Source organism: Anopheles nili, chromosome 3 (genome assembly GCF_943737925.1).
Source record: "Anopheles nili chromosome 3, idAnoNiliSN_F5_01, whole genome shotgun sequence".
NCBI lineage: Eukaryota > Metazoa > Arthropoda > Insecta > Diptera > Culicidae > Anopheles > Anopheles nili.
The window spans coordinates 72,753,410-72,776,149 of record NC_071292.1 but is presented as its reverse complement, the minus strand read 5'-3'; the positions used below and the strand labels follow the sequence as shown (position 1 = coordinate 72,776,149).

General features: G+C 45.3%; 2 protein-coding genes across 2 annotated transcripts; one reads left to right on the top strand and one right to left on the bottom strand.

Annotated features, from left to right (window-relative positions):
- The first annotated feature begins 676 nt into the window (after positions 1-676).
- On the top strand, positions 677-21,964 carry LOC128727221 (uncharacterized). The gene is made up of 8 exons (XM_053821108.1): positions 677-751; positions 15,721-15,844; positions 18,174-18,259; positions 18,427-18,522; positions 18,628-18,690; positions 19,275-19,358; positions 21,530-21,671; positions 21,762-21,964. The coding sequence occupies exons 1-8, from the start codon at positions 677-679 to the stop codon at positions 21,962-21,964; spliced, it is 873 nt and encodes a 290-aa protein (XP_053677083.1).
- LOC128727220 (serine protease SP24D-like) lies at positions 12,086-13,330 on the bottom strand. Its single transcript, XM_053821106.1, has 3 exons — positions 13,013-13,330; positions 12,565-12,937; positions 12,086-12,475 (listed from the first exon to the last, which is right to left on the bottom strand). Exons 1-3 carry the CDS (start codon positions 13,312-13,314, stop codon positions 12,326-12,328), a joined length of 825 nt encoding a protein of 274 aa, XP_053677081.1. The 5' UTR covers positions 13,315-13,330; the 3' UTR covers positions 12,086-12,325.
- Positions 21,965-22,740: the final 776 nt, after the last annotated feature.

The following is a 22,740-nucleotide window of genomic DNA, read 5'->3' as shown; positions in this document are numbered from 1 at the left end:
ACAATATACTAATGATGTGATTTTGATGTGGCAAATTAAACAGTTCAATTGCTTCGACGTGATAGAATGATTTTTAAACAATAAATTATCATGTTCAACATGGTTATTCTTTTTCACAGCTCGCGATAGAATATCTAATAAATTGTGATTTTGGCGGAAACTGCTCAAATATCACCCCTAAAAGCCTACTCCAACGGTGCAGTGATGGACTCTCATGTTGAATCGAAAAGTTTAGTGCATTCCGAGAAGTGAAGTAAAAACTAAACTCGTCAGACGGTTTGTTGAACATTGATAAAATCTCTAGAAACCAGTGTTGATTTGAGCGTGGCTATCGGTTCCGTGCTCAAGTGCCGCACAGCTTTAGCTTTGAAGCCAACTCCTCCCAGCCTACCAGCTCGGTAGGAGCGAACCATTCCGATTTCCGGTCCATCAGCACTGAGCAGCAAAAAGTTTCCTTTTGCCCGAGAGAAAACAAACAACTTAAAAAACGCAGAAAGTAATTGTAAAACGTTGCGAGAAACGCCAGCGCTTCCGTACGAGTGTTGCCGATCCATTGATGGTGCTTTCAGGAGTCCGGCCCACCGCGCTCGTAAGCGAGCCAAGTCGGCAGCTGCAGCGGTAGAGCAGAGAAACGCAACGAATCCTTGCAGTACGGTGAAAGCGGCACGCCAGCATAATGGCCATCCTGCACTCGTGCTGCCTGTGGCGGAGCGTCCGTAAGGGAAGCTTCGCGAGTGTCATCTACACGCTGGTAAGTATCCGATGCCATTGTGGGTAAACCGTTAACTCCAGTGGATGAAGTCTTCCCATTGAAAGGGCTTTCTAATGCGCTTGGGAAAAATATCCCGCCATAGAGAGGAAAACCACCGCGTGCACAAACAAAAGAGTGCATAGTCGAACTGAAGCTCCATTTAGCTGCAAACTCTTCCGACTACTCTTACCATCAGTAGATAAACCAACCGTTACTGTCGTATAAACCTTTGTAGCGAATTCTCGATGTATCTCGTATCCTGCGAAGGTACGAGCAAAGGCCTTCGCAGAACGTCAGCCAAAGACACGCCATGAGTTCCAACTTTAAACGATGTTCGATTCTTGTGACGTCCGGAACAGGACGTCCGGAAAAGATATAGATCCCGAGCCTTCAATCGTGAGCACATAAACGCTACAGCACGCGAATAAATCAATCCCGGGTCGATGACGGTAGGCCGTCGTCATGGACGAACCGGTCGATGAAGTTCTTCCTTGGCAGGTGGAGAGAAAATTGATGACCGAAAACAAAATGGTGGCCTTTCGCTGAGGCTGACAGTGACCGGCCGGCCGGCCGCCCGTTTATTAATAGTCATCAATGTCCTAATTGGGGTCTCGTAAAAGTGCGTTCAATAGTAGGCTGGGAAAGGACATAAATAACGTGTGTGTGTGAGAGAGTGAAAGAGAGAGTGAGACAACGAGGTAGCGCCGTAAGAACGAGATACTACATCTTTTATCGTTTCGTCACATTGAAGAGCGATTCCTGGCGGAGAACACTTGATTGGCGGCTTTTGCCGAAAAACATCTTCAAGTCGTCGTATAATACATGAAAGAAGCAAAAAAGCATCACATCGTGTCAAAACTTTTTCTTTCGCATACCGCTCTAGCCTAAGCTAACCATTAAAAACCTGCAAACAAACAATCTAGCTCTCGTACGCAATCGACAAAGTGTGAATGCCATTACAGTTAGAAAATCTTGTTTATTTCACGGCCGGTAAGATCTGTTTGATCTTCCGCAATGTGCCATTTTCCATCGCGTGAATAAGTCATCGCTTCTCAAAAATCAACCTAATATTGGAACGAACAAAACGGATCCCTGAAAACTTTCCTCTGCTGAGAGGCCTGGGCATGGAATGGAGAAGAAAATCCTGAACTTGCAAGGGCAAGGTAATATTCTTTGACGTTTGTTTGCACAACAAAAAGGAACTCAACGAAAGCGGATAGATGCCTTTGCCCGTGAACAGCCCGAAAAAGCTTTAACCTACGTTGTTCTGGATACTTTAGGACTCAAAATATAGCCCGAAATGGAGTGCAAATGAAGCCGTGAGCCATATTTTACATGCGGCTCCTCTCATAAATTTCTTAGAAGGGGTTTTAGGACTCAATTCCGAGTACTAGAGTCCAAATGCCGGACTCTCTAAGGCTACATCTCTCAAAGCAAATAAGCTTGAGCAATAGACGGCATGAAATTTTCCCTTCAGAATAGAAAACCCAGATAATTGTTTTCCTCGAGTCATAAATCCATCACTCACGTTATCCAGGCCACATGCAGTTTTTTTTACTCACCGTCCTATTTTGGGCCGTCCACTGGTACGGCATTTATTATCGCGTATTATCGCTAGCATCTATAATTAGTTTACACGTTCCACCGTTCGCCCATTTTACTTTGATCTACCTTCTCCGCCAATAGAAAAGAAACAAGTTAAGAAAAACGAAGACCATCAGCAATATGGGACAGTCTCGGCCAAGCAAATGAGCTCCAAAACCGCCTGTGAGCAGTCCACCATTACAGCGACCATTTGGTGGAAATTAAATCAATCGCCACGGTAAACGTGACGCCATTAGCCGGTTTGGGTATTCCCCGGCGAAAATCAATCAATCATTAATCATTAGATTTCCGGTCGATCGTCCACCGATGATGCGGGCAGGAAAAGTTCTCCCTCGAGCGGCCAAAGCAGATCGTTTAAAAGCTTACGCCAATGCGAACGTGCCACAAGGGACGCTCTATTCTGCTGACCTCATTGCGTCGAGCCGCTTGATAGAAGCATGCTGGTGGGATCACGGATTTCGCGCTCATTTTCCGAGGCGTGCGAATGAAAACCCCTCCAAGGACAGTAAATTTATCCTTATCATGTTGTCACTTCCCTCCGCGCGCATCACGTGGTCGGGGCGAGCGGTATAAAAAGGGCACATCCCTCTTCACTGGCAACCTACATTTCGGGCCCGCGACGGGTCAATAGCTGTGGGATTAGGCGACACCGGGCAGCCTTTCGACGATGTCCGGGACGCTCGGGTGGCCCAGTGGTTCGCCCTAATCCGGGCATCCGCTCCGGGACGCGGGATAATTATTTTCGTACTGTCCCCCGAAACTGTGCCACTTTGCGCGCCTGGAAATCGGTGGTGGATTGGGCTCACGGATGACACATGGAGGGTGAGATTAAATTGCAGCAAACGCTCGACACCGCGGTTATGGGACCTCGGAAAATAGACACGGAAGCAGGATCTTCCCGCGGGTGGCTCGTATGCGGGTTTGTTAGCACTACGTGGTAGTGTCCATCAGTTTTCGTCCACCAAGCTGCCCGGTGTTGTGTTTTGTTTCCTGAGAGTTTCCTCAGGATGTTACCGGTGCTGGGAGACTGTCCAGGCCATCGGTGGATTGGCGCTGCAAGATGGATCAAGTGTTATTGGGTGGGACGCGAGGACGTTAGCCCTTGAAAAGCTGACATGCATTCAAATTACAAGCTGCCGGAACACTCAGCCAGTCATCCCAAGTGCGATCCACTGACGAGCAAAGAAGAAAAAAACAACCACGAAGCAAACAGGAAGCCGCTCGGTAATGGAATGCTTTGTTAGCGTCGAGTGCCCCTTATCCTGTGGCTCTGGGGGCTCGAATCTCGGGCGCGCGACCTCGGGCGAGTCCTTGGCGAGTCCTTCGGTATACCTGATCGCGCCAGGATCGCAACAATGCACGCGGGGTGGCGAGCGGATTTCGTTCCGATTGTCCCCTGAATGGGTGCTTTCAGGCGAAAACATTTCCATAATGCAGCGCAATAAAAGCGTCAGCGTCAGGCATGAAAATAATAGGGTGGGCTTGGAGGAGGATTGACGGACAAAAGAAAAGCTAGACCGGTCTGACCGGTGGACAACGCTGAAGGTCATCCACTTGACAAAAGGATAATGTTGCCATCGCCGGTGTAATGGCAGGGCGAAAACTAATCCCTCACATGTCGGTCAGCGTACCGGAGTGCAAGATTGTACAATTGCTTGCGTCGTTTATTTAGGGCAAGATGTTGTCCCGTGCTTCCGGTTTTTATTGTCAAATGCAGTGGTTATTGAACGTCCTGCCCGCAATCCGGCCAGCATTGGAGAGATCAGCAATGATTTACAATCCTCTGCATGGGTGGTTGTCTCTTTGTGAGCACCACTTGACAGCTGCAAACATCGCATTCCAGAGCATCCCGCTACGTAACCTATCGTAACGGTCCCGAACGAACGCCTGACAGCTGCAAGGATTTTCTAATCAGCAAACGGTTACTAGATTGCGATGTTCTGTGCGAATGGTGAAATTCTCCGATGCTCATGGTGCGTTCTAAGCTGTTGTTGCGCTTCACGCTGCTCTGTCGGTGCAAAATTCTCACGCCCGAAAGGCGAAGGATCCGGTACAATCAGGTGGCGTTGAATTCATCGCTAGATGAGAACCACTTCCTTGAATTCCACTGTTGCTTCCAGGGATTAGCGGTTTAATTACAGCCACCATGGATAAGGCATGTTTGCCAGTAGTAACGAGCTGTCGGAGACTTAGACATGCCTGGAAAAGGATACAGCGAGCTTATTTCGATAGCACGTACGTATGGTGTAAGGCATGCGAATAGTGTCCATAATTCGCTTTTCAACGAAACGCGTTTAAAAATAGTCTGCGAATGAAATGGTTAACGTGAAGTTCAATTTTGTGCCCGGACATCCCGATCAAATGTACGCATCCATAACGAGCGATCGTCAATCATCCTCGAAAGCTGCTCCCGGATGTAATTGGGAAGGAGGAAAGCAACCCGAGAAAAAAAGGTCAACCTGAGCAAATACGGCAGGGTCAATTTCGTGCTCCCTAATAGATGATTTCCCGAGCCGCCCGAAAGCCCTAGTCACACGCGCGCCAACCTGTTGAATTCCGAGGCCGATGATCTCGACTTCGTTTCGATGATTCTCTGAATTCCCGCGCGTAACAAGGAGACGGAATTCAGTTACAATCTCACAAGCCAATCACCATTCCGCCTTCACACACACACGCCCATGAGAACTGCGAAACGATGTCCATTTCCGGTTCGGTGTGGTGGATATCGGTTTTCCGGTGCAAGCCTCCGTAGTCGTTCCGTTCTCACGAAAGCCCTCAGGGTGACTGTGTCGATGTCGAGGCTGGTTGGAGCTCGCGAGCTGCGAGGGAGTTGACAGAATCCATGTCGTTTATCTTGTTGACTAATGGTTGCATTTCGGTTCCATTCGAGTCCTGCGGCCGAGCAGCGCTCTCACATTCGCTTCCGGGCTTTTGACACAGATGCTTCCTGTCACATGCTTTCGGAGCCAGGCTGATATCGAACACGTTCAAATGCGCGTTCAACCGATGTTGGCATCGGGCGAAGGGTTTCAGTTTCCCCGTTATGTGACTGGCGTGGAAAATGGGTTTGTTTACTTGCCTCGGTGGGTAATTAGGACAATCGGCGCTGCTTGTCATATGTGTGCGGCGGTTGGTTGTAAAATTTGGGCCATGAGTACGTTCCCATCAGAAGCTGGAAAGCAATAGATGGAAGCGATTGGAAGATAGTATTCGGTTTCGGAAAAGCGGTCGCGAGTAGGAAGTGATGTTTGTCTGCGGAAAATTACGGGTGGAAGTCATTGCGTTGGTATATTTTTCGCTGCGAAAACGTAAAGAGGAAGGTTCAGTGGTATGAGTTTTAATTGATTTTAAGAGCCACGACCTTTAATTAGTTCGTCAACCACTATTTGTGCAGTTTTCTTTTCGCTGAAATGAATAAATTCTGGCTTTTGGATTAAATCAAGTGTTCTAGATGATTTTTTTCAGGGTTCTAGGGTTGTTATTGAGTAGGATACTAAAATGCCGAATAAATCTATCATTTCAACAATGTGCGATTGTTAATTACTGCCACTGTCATCACAAGCGGTTTCATAAACCTCAATTGAACTTGTGGTTCTGAGTAATTTAGATTCAAATCATTCGATTCATTCAACCAAACGTTTCATGGAATGAAGGAATCATTCAGTATTATCAAAAATCAATCGCTTATGTAAATTCGACAAATGTTTGTCGAAAATTCTGTGCAGCTCAACGATCTGGAAACAACGCTTCAAAAAGCCATCCAAATTCCTTGCTATGTAGGAATCGTGTCAATTCTAGGAATCTGAACCAATCTAATTAGTGTCAGTGCTAGCGTAGGATATTCCATTTGCATTCGATAATCATATATTGACATATCCCGTGCAGAGCTCGTTTGATGTCTGTGGATTAAAAATGCACTTATTCATCACAAAACCTATTCACCCGTAAACCTCCTATAGTTTACCCGAATGGTAGAAGAAATGTACTCAAATTGATACAAGAAACCATGGCAAGATTCTAGAAACCGTGGCGAGTCATCGGCCCTTGGCCCCAATTACTTTGATGACACGTTATCCGAGCACGATCAGTGAACCGGATGGCTCCCATTTCTCATAACTCGGAGGAACATACTTACAAGAGCGAGTGGACTAATGTTACTTTGATATTCGATTCAGCAAACTCAAATCATATGCGGCGAAATGGAACGCATAACTCCTTCAAGAAATTACTCTTGCTTTAATTTGATTTACATAAGCCGACCGCTGAGTCGTCTCATCCTACTCGACAGAGCAGGAATGATTTGATTTGTGAAATGATCGCGTGGGAACACCCTTGAAAATGACGGTTTCAGATTGTAAAATACAATCATGGTAGAATGCTTCGCTTCTGATTCGAAAAGCGATAATAAATTCTTTCGTGTGACGCTCGAGGCCGGCTCGAAGCCCGTAACAATCCTCGTCAACGGGTGGAATCCTTCGGGACAGAACTTCTCGACCCTTCCGGGTACCGCATTTGACAATGTGCCCGTCCAATGGGCAGACTATCTTATCTGGATGGGTTTTATTTCTCTCCAAATATCGGCCTGATTCGATGGGGGAGACGGGCTTTTTCCCACAGGCTCACGTCTGTGTTCATATACTTCCCATCGTGGGATATGTCATTCCACCTGCTGTTGGACCGACTGGGAATGGGAATTTATTTATGGACCTGTCAAGCCTTTTCACGAGCTTCAATTTGTTCTTCTTTTTTTTCACGAGCAAAGCTTCCTAAACCGACAGGTGCCCGTATCGGCACGATTGCTGGACACGAACGTTTATCTAAAAGCGGCTGAAAGAATTTTTCCAATGTGTGATATTTTTCTGCATCATCTTTTTATTTTAATTTAAACATTGGACAGAAAAGCAGCATTGGAAAAAAAATCATCCAGTAACAACGGAACATGACAGCTTTTGTGGTGGTAATGGCATGATGATGACATTTTCATTTACTTTTTGTTCTGAACAACTTTCTTGTTTGCACCTTTAGAACAAATTTCGCTAACCGTATCATAAGATGTGTCAATTGCAGGTATACCACAAATGTATCCCGCATGCAATGATGATAACATAACACGTGTCCACGGGTGTTGCTGTCATCTGAACGCCAAATTATTTCTTCTATTTGATTTTCATGTCCAAATAGTCGGTGTTGACCTTAAGAAACTTGACTGTTTTTTTGAAGCAAGTAAAATACTTATTTAATATAGGTCCTTCATTGGGCGTATTCTCCAGATGATGGCTAAATTTGCGCCAAACAAGAACAAATATGCACTAAAAGGATATGAAGACAATAGCGAGTTTTTCTCGAGTGTCATAAGAAAAAATGACGAATCACAGACAAACGATTAACATGAAGGAGAGCAGGCTACTAAGCAGTTAGTGCGGGATAATTGGTTAGCTACTTCCAAAATGTTTTTACACCGATAAGTTCAACAGGATTGTTTCCTACTCCATGAGCTATTTGGGCATCGTGAGAGGGTTTCATCAACTAACAGCAACAATCGAAGTTTGATGGTACGCTCTATTATCGTTCGAGTAGTGCGAGTTGTGATCATCGAGCTTCTGATGTCGCTATAATGCCCACGGGTTTTTCCTTCTTTTGGATTGTTTTTCTTCACGGATGTGCTTTATCACAACATAGCTCTTGACAAAAAGCTCGTTCTCGATACAGTGAAAAGAAATGCGAAACAAAATGATGCTATAAATAGGCCCTATAAATTATTGGAATTTTTCTACTTTTAAATCGTATAAAGTTTAAATGCCTTTATTTGTTTTCTAGCTGCGTTCCACCTAAGCAACATGGTACCATTTAACTTGACGTTGAATGTTCAATTTAAAACGACAACTCAGTGTATGTATACTTCTAATAAACCGCTTCAAAGTTTAGCCCAAACTTTTACCACCTGACTGAAGAAAAAGAGGGAAAACCCCCGAAAGCACTCTTAAGGATCTCAAAAAACACGAAGGGCATCAAACAGCACCACCGAATCGGTGGGATCCCAAAAGTCCATTACGCCCATTCAAGTGCCTCCAAGCACGACTTGCCACGAGACGCCACCGTTACATGACAATGTTGCCGGAAAATTGTTTACTTTAGCCTCTCCCTCTCCCAACCAATCCCCACGCCAAACACCACCTTATCCATATTCTACCGCTCGATGGTTCACCCAGTGAAAATAAAGCGTGGAAAAGAATTTGACGATACGCCGACGGCTCGACGAGGCGGGATTCGAAAGGCTTTCTGGTTGCTTTCTCGGAGAGGGACCGGCGAAAAGTTCACTGCTGGGTGGTGCGCATTTGCATAAAGTAGATCGGAAAAATTCACCAACCACCCGACGACCTCCGCAAGTGGATTATTACCCAACGAATTTCCCAACCCAACCGACAACGGAAACCGGAGTCATAGACGGGAGACCCGATCGGTGACGATAAATGCGACCCCGATCGGGCGCTAATTGAAGTACATTTTAAGCGCGATGTAAGACGCGGATTATGCGCGCCAGCGAACTGTTTCCGCGCGAATTGACATGTGGGATTGGGATGCGATAAGATGCGTTTGACCCACGTGTCAACCTGCGTTTATCAACCTGAGTAGGTGTCCGTGGAGGAATTGAACATGGATTTACGTTCACTCGTACCACCGACGATCCAACTCTTTTCTGACTAGGTGGGAGAAAGATCCATGGCGTGGTCTGGTATGGGTATGATAGAATTATGAAGTCCGTTATTTCACATGATCGGGCAATGTTGTGAAACTCCACAAAAGCACCTTTAAAGTTTCCTGCACTACCCACATGATGGCTGACATTTTTTCCTATAAACACAACGCTGTAAAGCTCCCACCAGAAATTCGGCTGCGGCTCGGTTATAACACATGTCCGAGCTGCTGTTGCATCTGCTTTGCGTATTTAGCTTGCTTTGGCTACACGTTCCACGAAATGCAAGGCGTGGACATCAAACAGCTGTTACCACACGTTTCAGCAAGACCAAACAAGGAGTCAGTAAGTTGAACATACTAAGATATTGGATGGCTTGACATTGGATGGCTTGACATTGGATGGCTTGGTCATTTTGTTCACGAAAATGTCAATAGATTCAAGTAAGGCTCAGACATATTATTCGCAATCGATTCTTCCCTTACGAACCCAATCCAATTCATTTGGACAAGGACATTCGTATCGAAAATGTTAGTGGTAATACTTTTTAAAAACGTTGTAATTTTTATTGAATTTTAATTTTGAAATCTTTCTTATTGAATAAAATTCACACATCGTTAAACTGAAAGTGAAATATTGGTTATTAACACCTCCACCGAAACGTACCAACAGCGTTACGTGTTAATAATACTCAATTAAACAGCTTAGCAAAGAAAATATGCTCCATCCCAGTGCAACCGGCTAGGGTCGCAAATATTGCCGTTCAGAACTTTGAAAGCTGGTGGCCTTTCCGACCGGTGGCTTCCGGTTTCCCGACCCAAAGGATCACCCCAATCGAAACGGAACGCCAGCATAAAAATCATCCCCAATATCCCGCACACAAACACACACACTCAAATCCCATCGGCTTGATTAGGAGTGCCGGCGTTGTGGCACAGCAGGCGTTTCACCAAGGGTCTGGGCTCCGAATACCTGCACCCAAGGGTGGCTATCGTTTGCATACGCAGCCACCCGTGGCTCCCGGGGCGTTTGCATGACCGCACGCAAAGTCAAGGGTGTGGCCATTGCCTCTAGGCACCGTTTGATGTCCTGACGCCGGTCCGAGCGCGGGTGGCTTCGATGGCGTTCCGGTCGTGGCATCGAAGCTTTCCCGGGTACCGGGTACATGTTGGCCGGTATGTGTAAGGCTCGCGTTTCCGCCCACCCGTGCGTAAAGCATAACGGCATGGGCCATAAATTTGGTTTGATGTTATTTCCATATTCTAGCAGTTGTGTTGGGGCAATTTTTTTTCCTTCATTCGCTGCTTCTGCTTTTCCGCTCCATCTGCTCGTGGGCTTCTAGCTCGCGGACTCACATACCGGCCGCATTATCCCTAATATCGTGTGAAAGATGTTGGTGGGAGGCAGGAAACCAAAAATCGAAAAACAAAATCAACCATATTCCACGGCCGGACGGCGTGGAAGGATCCTCTTTAATTTCCACCACACGCATCATTCCCCGTCGGACGTTACATAATTCATCATCAATCACCACCACCGAGCGTTCGATCGACATCTAAGGTAGATATCCGATTAAAGCACCACGGCAATTGAGGTCGGTGTCCGTGTTGTCTCTTTCTTCCTCGCGAGTTGCTCAATTTGAGCCAATAACATTAAAGACCAGTTCCTCTCCATGAGCCTGGATACGATGCGTATAAAAGCGACCATAAATAAGGACCTCTTGAGAAAGCCGTCGCCGGCTCCCGATATTCATCCTGCCGCTTCGTGTGGCCGGCCATTTTTGTTTTATTTCTGTTCACGTTATTTTTCCTACCCAGCCCCATCCGTGGTTGTCATTTGCCTGCGCGAACTCGATTATCTCTCACCCCGGAGTGAAAGTAAAAGTGTGTGAGAACGAGTGAAAGAGAGAGAGGGGGAGATAAAGAGAAATTAGCCTTCCCTATTCACTCATCCACAGCAGCGAGATGAACCTGCCTGTGTACTTTGCGGTCTCGTGGTTAACTCGCGTCCGCAATCACTACTCGGAATGGGTTGGGTGGAATAGCCCACCCACGGGCTGGGCAGGCTTACTTTCGACTTCTTAAGCCGGAAAATCTTGTGCCGTTTCCCGGTAGCCCAAGAGGTACGGCGAGAAAAAAAACAAAGCTCCCCGAAAAATACAAACACGTTATAAATGGAAGCAAACATTTCGTGAAACATCCACCGAAAGTCGGCAATGGAATGTCGACTTAGAGGCGGCATTCTTTCATTTTTTTCTTACGGCATTAAAGCTTGAATGGCGCGTGCGGGGATTATCGTAGGAACTGTTTTGGGGTGTGTTTGGGCTGCTTTATAAATGAAACATTTGTTCATCCCTTTCAAGTTGTCTTAACGTGCTCTACCTTTAAGGCGCCTGAAGCGGATTATTAATACGACACATCATCGCAGAAAGCGATGAAAAGCAGTATTCATGAAGGGAAAAGGAGGTGCATTACTTCCTGTGTTTTCAAAATTTGCTATTGATGAGATTCTTATTGAACTGTAAGATATTCAGGAAGATTTACATATAATTAAAAAAATACTCATGCAGAAAAATCTACAAAATCTTCAGAAAAACAAATCATAAGGAAATCCTTCGACCAGTTACCATTCGAGCTTGCGCCTTTCTTGGAACGAAAGAACTTTTGCTTTTCACAAGGTTCTGAAACCGTGTTCGTAAGCGATCGGTTGTGGTTGTTGGGCTCGATCAAAGGCATTCCTAGGGATGAATCAAAAGCATCAACACAATTCAAATTCCTCGACGATTACAGTGAGACAATTTAAAGTGATGGGAAACTTCACTAATGTTGTTATAGCCGAAACGAAAAATATTGCTTTTCAGGAATCTGTTTTTTCTGTTTGCTTTTTGATGTCGGAAATGAATTTTTGAGACACGCTTACGATTTTGGGTTATTTGCACTGCGAATTCTGGGCTTATTTCAATGCACGTATTCAAAATATTGTGGACCGAAGTGAAGCAAATGCGATGCTGTTTGAAAAAAAAAACATTCTGAACGTCCTTGCAAAGAACACTAGCGTCACAACTTCATTTATTTGTAGACCTTCGTCACAGCATGGGTTGTAAAATATCAGACTTCACACTTCTCCTGGATCAGTATCCACATGTCACCTATCGTCCTGCGCAGGTGTCGTTCCAGTTTCTCAAACAAATCCTCTCCGACAGGTGCACAAACATCGCTCATTCGCGTGGCGATTTTTTGCCCACTTCCACACCAAGGTTTCCACTTTTTTTAGCACTAGAATCGCCGCATTGCAGCCTGAATCCAGGGCACAAAGTCGGACACCTTCGCGTATCCGTCCGGGCTGCTAGATCCGCAGTAATTCATGATGAAGTTTGCCACCCCGACCAGCTGGTTGTTCAGCACAGCCGGTCCTCCCGAGTCTCCCTGGAGATAAATGGTCAATCGCGAGAAGAAAATGAAAAATAAAATAGGCACAAAAGATGTGGAACAGGGTCCAAATGCATTCGACTTACATTGCAAGCACCATTATTCACTGGCGAAGAAAAGCAAATCAACCCAGTAGAGATGCCAGTCATCGCTCGACACTGTGGGTCTCCAAGTGCGCTCACTCTGTTGTATCGCAACACGTTCGACACTGGACCACCCTGGTAGATGCGTCCCCAGCCTGAAATGATGACTTCACTGCCCGCCGGAACGCTGCTCGTCCGTAACGCGATCGGTTTGATGGATGCCGAGGTAGGCACTGCCTGGCTTAGTTGTAGCAACGCAACGTCATTCCGGAAGTTTCCATATCGCTCATGGGGGATCACTCTCGAAACGGCTCGTCGGATGCCACTAGTCAAGGTGATCGAGCCCGCTATCACCGTGATATCAGATGCTGAAATTCTACACAACGATGGAGGTTCGTTAGTGTTACTTATGCGAAAAGGTCCTAAAGGTCCTTTTCTGTGGGGTACTTACAGGTTCCCGTTGCTGTACACACAGTGGGCTGCCGTCAGTACCCATCGGCTATCGATGAGGGAACCTCCGCATGTCAAGGTGTTCGATCGTAGCACCGCCACTTGGTAAGGAAATTGACCATCCTTTGCCACCGATCCACCGACGATACGGGCTCCCTTGTATAAGGGGCGTGCGACCCATGAAACTGAAGGATGGTTTTGGTCGTTCAAATGAAACCATACCGCTTCAGTGGCGACGAAAAGACACACGCTCAGGAGCAAACCTATCCCCAACGCACGTACTGCACCATTGTTGGTCGCCATTTTTGATCGCGATACACCGGAAGACTACTTTCCATCTGACGCTCCCGGGAGCCTATATATAAACGGAAGCGACCGCGGACAACGGTCACTTATCGGCGCGGCCGGACATCACTCGAGTGGGTAGACAGAAGTCGTCAAACATTCAGCGGAAGACGATCACTCCACGGCGCTGTTATCTAAAGGAGGGCTTTTTTCCGTACGGTCAAAAACGGGCAGCCACAGTGGCATCAGATTGGCTAGAGTGGTGGACAGAAAAGGGAACTGGAAGGAGGGTTTGATCAGGGGAAAGGCGAGTTGAAGGTGCTGGTGTTTGTTTGAGTAGTGTGCAATTAATCATACAAGATTAGCGGAACCGGTGAACGTGTTGCGTTATACTTCCGGCTGTCAATAAACTAGCCGAAACAAGTGCAGCATCATTAAACAGTTCCTTTTCAACGGAGGATTCCGAATGTCACACAATTTCCACGTCCTTAGCACATTGTACCAAACATCCTCATTAATGAAAAGTGCATCTAACGCTGTCCAAAAACATCTGTTCACAATGTACTAAATTAGTTACTAATTAATTTACCAATTGGTGTTAAGCTCATTCAACTTTCTTTGCGGTGGAATTTGTGTTTTAAGCAAACGTTCAATCAATATTTGCATTTTGAAAATGCATCCATAAACCTTGCGGATTGACGTCAACATAGTTTGATAGGTTTGCTAGCAAAAAAAAACGCAGTGTTGAAAGCATGTTTCATTTTCAAGCCATGTGGCAGATCGGTATCATTTATTTGCATGATTAATGACAATAAATGGAAAAGGAAAAAAAAGCAAAACATGTGTCTCGTTCCAAGCATCGGTTTGAGTGTCAAGATCTGGTTTGATTACACTTTCCCCTGTTGCCATTCTTGCAGCTGCAAGCCCTCATATGCCCTTCGAAGGTCTTATTTGCAATGCACTTGTCCCGCACTGCCGACTAAACCAACGCTGGCCGATGTCCCATAGTGCGCTGGGTGGCACGGTATGCAAATACTTTCGCGTCAACGATAAGATATCGGTCACCGTTGGGTGTAGGGATAACAAAAGCACCGTCCCCATACTGTCCTGTCTTCTCCCTGGATGCCTCGTCATTTCCATGCAGATGCGTTCACGATAAGATAAGCAACCGTGTAGTGGCGCGTTCGAAGCATGATTGGGAAATTAGAGGTTTAAAAAATCCCCAAAGGGCCTCACGGTTTGCGCCCTTACGAACGAGAGTGCCTGCCATAAACGCACAGGGTTATTCGGGGTCACCAGGGCAACCTTTGGGAAGGCCAACTTGCGTGCCTTGGCCGATTTTGTTTGTTTGTTCTTCTTGGGAACGCTGCTTTATTATTTCCGGTGCATTGAAGAAAAAACCTGAGATAAAGAAATCCCTCGACGCGAGATTCTGCGCTGCGCTAATCTGCTGTTCCAGTTTGTCTTTTGGCTGTGTTCATCGGGAAAAGGCGGCCCCATTTGAAGGGGCATTAAAATGCGAGGATATGACGCAAAATATGGCGAAGAAAAATGGCAGCTGGACGAAAAAAAAACCAACAAAAACCCACACGCCTTCTAGCTCGGGCTGCGCAGCGAGCAACGAATAGCTAAATTAAGTTTAATTATGTTTGGGATTTGGTTGGGATCACTTGGTGAAAGGGAAAAGTTTGAGAAATCGTTCCCCGGTGTTGCCCGCGTCCCAATAGGAAACAGGAGTGACAGAAAGAAAGCGAGAGAAAATTACAGAGATGAAGAGAGAAGTCGCAGAATATTCCCTAGGCTAAGCCTCCCCAAAGCCACCGTAGAACAATCGCAATAAACATTAATATCCCGCTAAGGGCGGTTGCGAGCAGGCGGCCCAGGGAATTGCAAGCTGTTCAATATTCTTCCGGAAGTCGCTTTCTTCTTGCGGACCGTAAGTCGCGTAATTGTGAATAATTCGTTTAGTTAAAGCTAATGACAAACGTCACCTGCCGCATTTTCCGGACGCGGGCGATGTTGGAAACTGTGAATTGGGAAAATAACTCCGCGAAACAGGTGCATCTGTATCCGTTTGATCGTACACGGTGGTTGTTTAGATTTTAGGTTTATTTTTAAATTAGCCGTAATCAGGAGAGATTAATTGTGAGGGTTGATTTTGATGAACGAACTAAACGAAGCGTTAGCCTGGAGCTAATTCGGTTACCTTTCCTAGAAAAACGGAGGTTCAGCTGGAAAAACGGGTGCGCAAAATCTTTTTACGAATCACGATTCCCAGATGTTTCGATTCGCTCTTTAGCTCACGAGGATATGCATTGATTCCGAGCTCAAAAACGGTTGTAGAAAAATTGCAATAAAACAAAACCGAAAACCATGATATGTGACATGTTGGTTGATTTTTTTTATTCCAAATTTTACTTACAGATCTACTTCAGCATATCCTGCATCACGATGTCCCTGTTTCTGCACGAGGAGCGACGTTACCTGCGAGGGGAAGTCGACAAACCGATCGGTGAGAGCTTCCTAGAACGGGATACCATCTCCGGAGGTATGTATGCAAAGTTATGCAGGAATTTAAGTTGCATCGTATTCTCCCCCGGGGAGCCCTACAGGACATTTCCCGTGCTCCCTATCATTGTGCACGTGGGAGGGAAAAAATAAGCACAGCACCCAATAAAACACGTATGAATAATATTCAAACCCTGCTCCATAAGGTCACGTTCACCGTTTCAGGCTGGTTTTTCATTTCACATCCGCGATTTCCATTAGCTTCGCGCGATGAATAAACATTTACAAATTACCGTGATTTCCCTAGGCGTGGGGTTCGGTTTTTGTATGAAAGTGCGAGCTGTGTGAAATAACAATCAAAATTACTCATTTGCCTTTCATTATATGAGCGAGGATGAAAGGCGATTCTTGCAGGCAATGTGTAATCTCTTGGTGTTCTTGTTGTACCAGCAGTTGGAGAAATTAAATGCTGTACATCTTCGTCGATGTGACATCATTTACCTACCAAATCGACCTATCCATTCCTCTAACCGTTTTTCATAGTAAAACGTAACCATTTTAAAGGAAACCACGGCATCAAACAGATTTCACAAACACCGCCTGAAATGCTAACAAACTATCAAAGTTGTTGTGGGGTGCATTTTTATTGCTTCCTTCCTGGAATTGAGGACTATACCAAACAACACCTCCCTGAGGGATGGAAAAACATTTATCAACGGCTCAAAGGCTTCAGAAGACAGAATAAACAGTGATCGAAGTGGTTCTGATACCGCTTCAGGCGATCTACCCGTAGCCAAGGAAAACCTAAAAATGATGCACACAAAAAGTAAAAACCTTCACAGCGTGTGAAAGGCCTTTTGAAAGCTTACTTTTTATTCGTGTTATCTATTCGTTGCATGACATGTGTGAAAAATAATCCTCAAGCAGATAACGTAGCCTTTTCCGTCTCCATGATAATATATCGCATCCTTGACAGTAAAAAACGAGATTATCTACCACGTTGATTTTTATTCATCGACATTCTTGTGGAATAATATTTGTCTGATGCCCACCAATACGGCGTATTTATCCTGCTCAATGTAGATGTGTTCGGCACTTTGATAACCTTGCAGGTATGATATCGTTTGCAATTGCAATTAGCTCATTCGAAATGCATTCCAACAACCCTTCGAGCTCTGGGATGGCCGCATCACAAGGCACAACGCACATGAATTGAAGGGTCCGTCGATGAAGGGGGATCACGCAGGGGTGACTGAATAAAGTTGAAGTAGTCTTCATTCTGTTAATTTTCCAATCATCCCTTTTTTCCTCCTCTCCTTCCGACTGACGCATCAAACGACGTAACGACGGAGGATTTTATTTTTGTTCGCAAACGAACAGGCTCGAGGATCCCAACTTCAAATGAATAATTGGCTTTGAATAATTGATGCACTTGCAAAACCCAGCCCACTCGCAGGTGAAATACACTGAAGGACTTCGGCGAAGAGCATTCGCTTTGAGGCTTGGGAGACCTTGCAAAATTGGGTTCGTTCCCGTTTTAAAGCGAAATATTGCCAGTCGTGTAATTAATCCAGATCAAGAACGAATATTCGACGTTCCTTCAAAATGGACTGGAATGACAATGTTGCATTGCGACTCAGCAAACTGGGATTGGTTGTGTTTCTGATCCGTAAGGAGTTGACCAATACGACATGATGGCAATTCTCATTAGTAAAATATTCAACCTTCATGAATAGTGCCTATCTTTCTATTTCTATTAGTATCATCGACCTCTCTTTTGAGCATGTCGAAAAATGTTTTACCTATGCAACGAACACGTGAAATCATTTTTTTAATCAAGCTCCGTTATATAAATAATGAATCTATTTCATTAATCACAATTGCGATGAAAACATCGCACAATAAGAACTCTCTCAACAGGAAATTTTTTGTAATGTGGCGTCTATTGGACCGAAAATTCGAAGAAGGTATACATTTGTGCTTCTTGGATGCTTCTATCAAGTGCTTCTAGAATGTTTATTAAGGCGTCTCCATGGATACCGCATCGATCGGAAGCAATTTATGTTATTTACTGAAAAGTGTTTTTGATCCCTTCTATTCGACTTTTTTTTTGGGCCACAAAGCTCCCTCTCCGTTGTTTTATTCGTTTCGTCAACGAGGAAAATGAGGATAGATTGACTTCTGCTTTCTCGCTGGTTTTCGTAAAAACCGACGAGAACATCTCGACGTCATAAAAAAATCTCTTAACGGAATGAATACACGGCACCATTGTACGCTCCTTATTGCAATTTGTAATACGCAACCCCAATTCTTTACTATTAAAATTTAACTAACCTGACTTTTACTTTCGCTTTACTCTCTCCTTCCAGCCACGGTCAAATTCAACGTGCTGCTGCTCATCTTCGCCACCTTGGGGGTCCTATCATCCCTTCTCGTACTAATCGGATTAAAAATGGTATGGAATCGGTTAAACCTAACTCTGCTCACGAGAACGACCCTTCGCTTTTGGTTGCAAAAAAAAGAAGCGACAAGATTATTTTACCTTTCCAACATTCACCTGTGTGCAGTTTTTATTTCGTGCTTACTTGTAACATTTTACTATTTTTGTATATCCTCGCTTAGAATAACCGTGGCTTCCTTTTGCCCTGGATTGTGGTTATGATAGCTGACCTGTTGGTGGAGTGCGCTCATTTTATGTATCTCATCGCTATAGAAACGGTACGATGACGGCTAATTGTATTAAGAACTTACATCGATGTTCAATACAGTGCTGTCGCTTTTTGAATTGATGTTTTTTTTGTCACCATTCTATTTCTTCATCAGCTAAAATTTGAGCCATTGACGGCGATGCTGTTTACCATCGATTTTTTCATCATGTGTCTTAATGTAAGTATTATTTATAGTGTAATGATTGCAAAATATACGTCCTTCTGTGAGTGTTGTATTCAGAAAAGTTGATTGGCTTAAGGGAATGTAAATTTTAAGTAAAATATCAAAAGCTTTCCATAACTGTAATTGAAATATTTCATTGTATGCTTGAGAAATATTTCATCCAATTGTAAAATCAGTGAAAATACGTGGCCAGGTATACAAAGGTAAAAGTCCTATATTGGTGAGAAGGACCCTTTCTTATGGTGCTAGCCATGTTTAGGACCTGCCGTTCTTCGCACAAACATAAAATCAAGTCATCTGTACCAATAAATAAAGCATAACCCAACCGGTAATGCGTTCTTCTCTAATGGCCTCCTGTCAAAAACAGAGCAACTATGAGTTGTACTTTTCCCTCGACCTTGACACGTTTTTTGTTTTTTCTCGGAACACCAAGCCGACTACCCATGAACCTGATCATGGAAATCATGCTAATTGCACTTTATGCCGTCATGAAAAGCTTCTAGCCACTTCCGACCAAGCCAATTCGTCCTTCCAGGATTCCGGAACTATGATCTCTCACTGCTCCTTTCCGATTCCAGATTTACTGTCTGCTGTGCGTGATATCGCAGTACCAGGAATACAAAGCGGGCCGAGGACAGGCCGATGACGATTCGTACACTTGCGTAAGTATCTTCGCTTTCGCCTTGGGCCCTTCTAATTAGCAGCCCTTCCACGTCAGGGTGGCACGTGACTAGAGGGAGTAGGAAGTGACATCGATATCCTGCCACTTCGATCCTGTCGTAGCTATCGGAGCGCGTAAAGTTAATTACCTTTTGGGGAACAACGGGATGTGCCAACCCCCATCGACTACGGGGGATGAAAACGCGCCCGATAATAAGCCTTCTGACAGCACCGGACGGGTTGCCTTTTCCATAGCCACTTCCGTGAAACGTTAAACGCGCCCTGGGTGGGGATGTTTGCGATGTTGATATTAAAGCGCTGTTGTGTCTTGTTGTGGAGGCGAGAAAATAAAAACAACCACCGCTTGACGATTCGATTTCCGTCACTGGGTTACAGCTATTACGTCGAAGCGGTGTCGTACTTGAGCGGCACTTGACTGGCCCGGTTTACGTCTTATAAGAACCCGCTCGGTGATGCGAACGTTACAGCTTGTTCTATGGCTTTATTTACTGAATCTGCACGGTACAGCTGGGTAGTCCGTCTCGAAACCCTCAGCGTTTATCAAGATTGAATTATATTCAACACGTCGTAGTTCCCGGTCTGGACCGCATCGCAGTTTTTCCGGCTTCGGTGCGGATGGTATGCCGCGTACAGACCAATAATTCATAACTTCCACACAGCGAGGCCCTTGCGAGCCGAGAGTACACCCATTAATCATTATGCGAACAAATAAATTCCGGCTTTTCAGTACACGTCTGAACGAGGGCTTTAATCTCTCTCCAGACGCACGGCTCGGACGCCGGTCGGTAAGCGTGGTGAGGAATAATTTCCCTTGGCATCCTTGTTGCCTTTTTTTTTTGAAGCACCTCTCTGACGCACCCATGAATGATTTATCCCCGTGGAAAACACACACGCACGAAAAAATCCCACGATGAGCCCGAGGTTTAAAGGAACGGGAGCCTCGTGGTTCTTCATTGTGCACCGGCATCGATACAAAATAGTGAGATTTCTGTGCGATTATAACATCAACCGAACATAAAGAGGATCCTGGTTTTTTTTTCACCCTCACTGAGTGAAACCTTTTTGATTGACGGTGGCAAATGAAATGTCACATTGGGAAGCAAAAGCAGGAAATCATGTTTCAGAGAATGAATAATTTATATCTTCCTGCAGCACAACGGAATGCAATCAGGGTACATGTTACCATCGGTGGCGTATCAGTCGGGGCAAAAAAATTTACACCACCTACTTGATAGGCGGTATTAGGTCGATTCTTTAGAATTGTGGAGCTACTCAAAAAGATTTATAGGTTGTGAGAAAATCTTTCTTCAGCTCATGAAAAGCTTAAAAGCAGTGCTTGAAACGTTCATGTTGATATTTTTGCCTTCCTAGCCTTGGAATGGGGCGAACCTTCGCTAGGCACACAAAAACTCCTACAAAGTATGTGATCCTTAGCATACATTTAGGCGTTGCGTGAGATAAAGCTTCAGAATCAATTTTAAATCATACAACGAGCGTTCCAATAGAGTGGTATTTTAATTAAAGCTTCCCATAGAATCCTCTATTACATTATCTCTAACTTCAAACGAAGGAAACGCCCACACCACAAAATGCGTAATAAAATAAATAAAAAACGAGTCGCCGATTTCTTGGTCCAAAACGTGACCATTCATTTGAATTTTTTCCCCAAACAAGAGTGTATAAATATGGTTCTTCTTGGCAACCTTTCAAAATGGAAAATAGGCACACTTTGTTGGGAACATTTTTTGGTCCGGTTACGTCCCATCCTAGCGCCTACGCACGTTGCTGTGTATGCTGTGGGATTAGGAAACTAATTTTCCACGGCGCTGCAAAACCGTGCCTTTCAACTCGGCCCACTTCATGTTAATTATGTTTTAATTGATTTTTACAATCCACTGCCGGTGATACGGGATTTGCATAAAAACGGCCCAAAAACCCGTCCGTCTGTTCATGCTTTTGGCCCAAACAAGCAGACCATGCTCGAACAAGAAAGCACCACAAAAACCCCTGACTTTGCGAGGTTGCAATGAGTTTTTCCTTGGTGTCTTGCCTCCGAAAGCTTTTTTTTCGATGTTGTCTTCCGAAACAGGCAGCTTTTCGTCAACGATTCGTGCCATTTATGCCTTTTTTTTTACACAACCCTCCCACACAGCCCACCAACATTCAGTACAGCCCGCCAGCGCCCACCTGCCTGCCTCAGGCCAAGACGACGACGCTCAGTCCCGTGATCTGTCCGCACTCCAACTGCACCCTCATCCCGGAGGAAACGCAAATCAATGGCACGTTCGTGGGAAGTATGCTAATCCCACCTACCGCCCCAGACGCTCCGGCTCGACTCGCCTAACGTGGTGTCCTGTGCTTTTGCCGCCGGTTCTCGTACACAGGTATAGCAGGCTCTCCGCTAAGGTCCTTGCCCACGGTGCGTCCACCAAGGAGCACGCTGCTGAAGAAGCACGTCAAGTTTTCGGCCGGCGACAAGCCGAAAGGCTGTTGCACCGGCATTATTCACCCGGAGAACATCATCAAGGACGGCACCAAACCAAATGGCCACCTGATGGCGGCGATCGAAACCCTGCCGGGTAAGTAACGCGGCCGGTGTTGCCGGCGTAATTATGACGCGCGTGGATTTTGGTGCGGAAAAGCTCGCGTCTAATGTTGAAGATGAAGTTCTTGTGAAACGAGATTCACCGAACTTTAGAATGAACTCATGTGCCAGTGCAGATTCGTTGAGTATGTTTTGGGCTTAACTTTTCACCTTTATGCTGGTAGAGTGTAGCTTCTTGGGCAATTAATTTCTCTCCTCTCTGCCTAGCTGTGGTTAAAATATTTCATGCCTTGTTTCATGGTTTTGAGGATGATACTACACTACATATTCGAACGCAACACGGAATTCGAGTGCATTGTTTCAATCCCATAATGAAGCTAACTCTGATAGGAATTTCCACGCACAAACTGGAAACTAACGTCCACTACTAACACACCCTTTATCCGCATTCCAGAGTACAGCGAGGATAAGCTTTCCTGGCACGAACAAAAGCTGACCAACGTCAATCAGCTGTACCCGAGCGTCAAAGGGTCCGCGCCGCAACATCCACACGCGCCAGAACATTAGCGTGAGTTCCTCTGCATCGGAACCCAGACTGTTTTGGATCGGATTGGATCACCCTTATCCCTGCGGCGGGTATCCCTGCGACGGGGAGCGCAAACGACACGTGGAGGGTGAAATTTACGCCCAGCGGAAAACACGAAACGTGCATTTCGCAGCGATATTTCCGTTGAGCATACGCCCCAAAAAAAAAAAGAAATTGGAGCAGCTTCAGCCCCAGGATTCTGCATCATTTGTTCAACGGCTCAATCGCGCTC

Coding starts and splice junctions, on each gene's coding strand:
- LOC128727221 (XM_053821108.1), top strand. CDS start 677: ATGGCCATCCTGCACTCGTGCTGCCTGTGGCGGAGCGTCCGTAAGGGA. Junction 15,845..18,173: donor ACGGGATACCATCTCCGGAG/GTATGTATGCAA, acceptor CTCTCCTTCCAG/CCACGGTCAAATTCAACGTG. Junction 19,359..21,529: donor ATGACGATTCGTACACTTGC/GTAAGTATCTTC, acceptor CCTCCCACACAG/CCCACCAACATTCAGTACAG.
- LOC128727220 (XM_053821106.1), bottom strand. CDS start 13,314: ATGGCGACCAACAATGGTGCAGTACGTGCGTTGGGGATAGGTTTGCTC. Junction 12,938..13,012: donor GTGTACAGCAACGGGAACCT/GTAAGTACCCCA, acceptor ATCGTTGTGTAG/AATTTCAGCATCTGATATCA. Junction 12,476..12,564: donor TGAATAATGGTGCTTGCAAT/GTAAGTCGAATG, acceptor ATTTATCTCCAG/GGAGACTCGGGAGGACCGGC.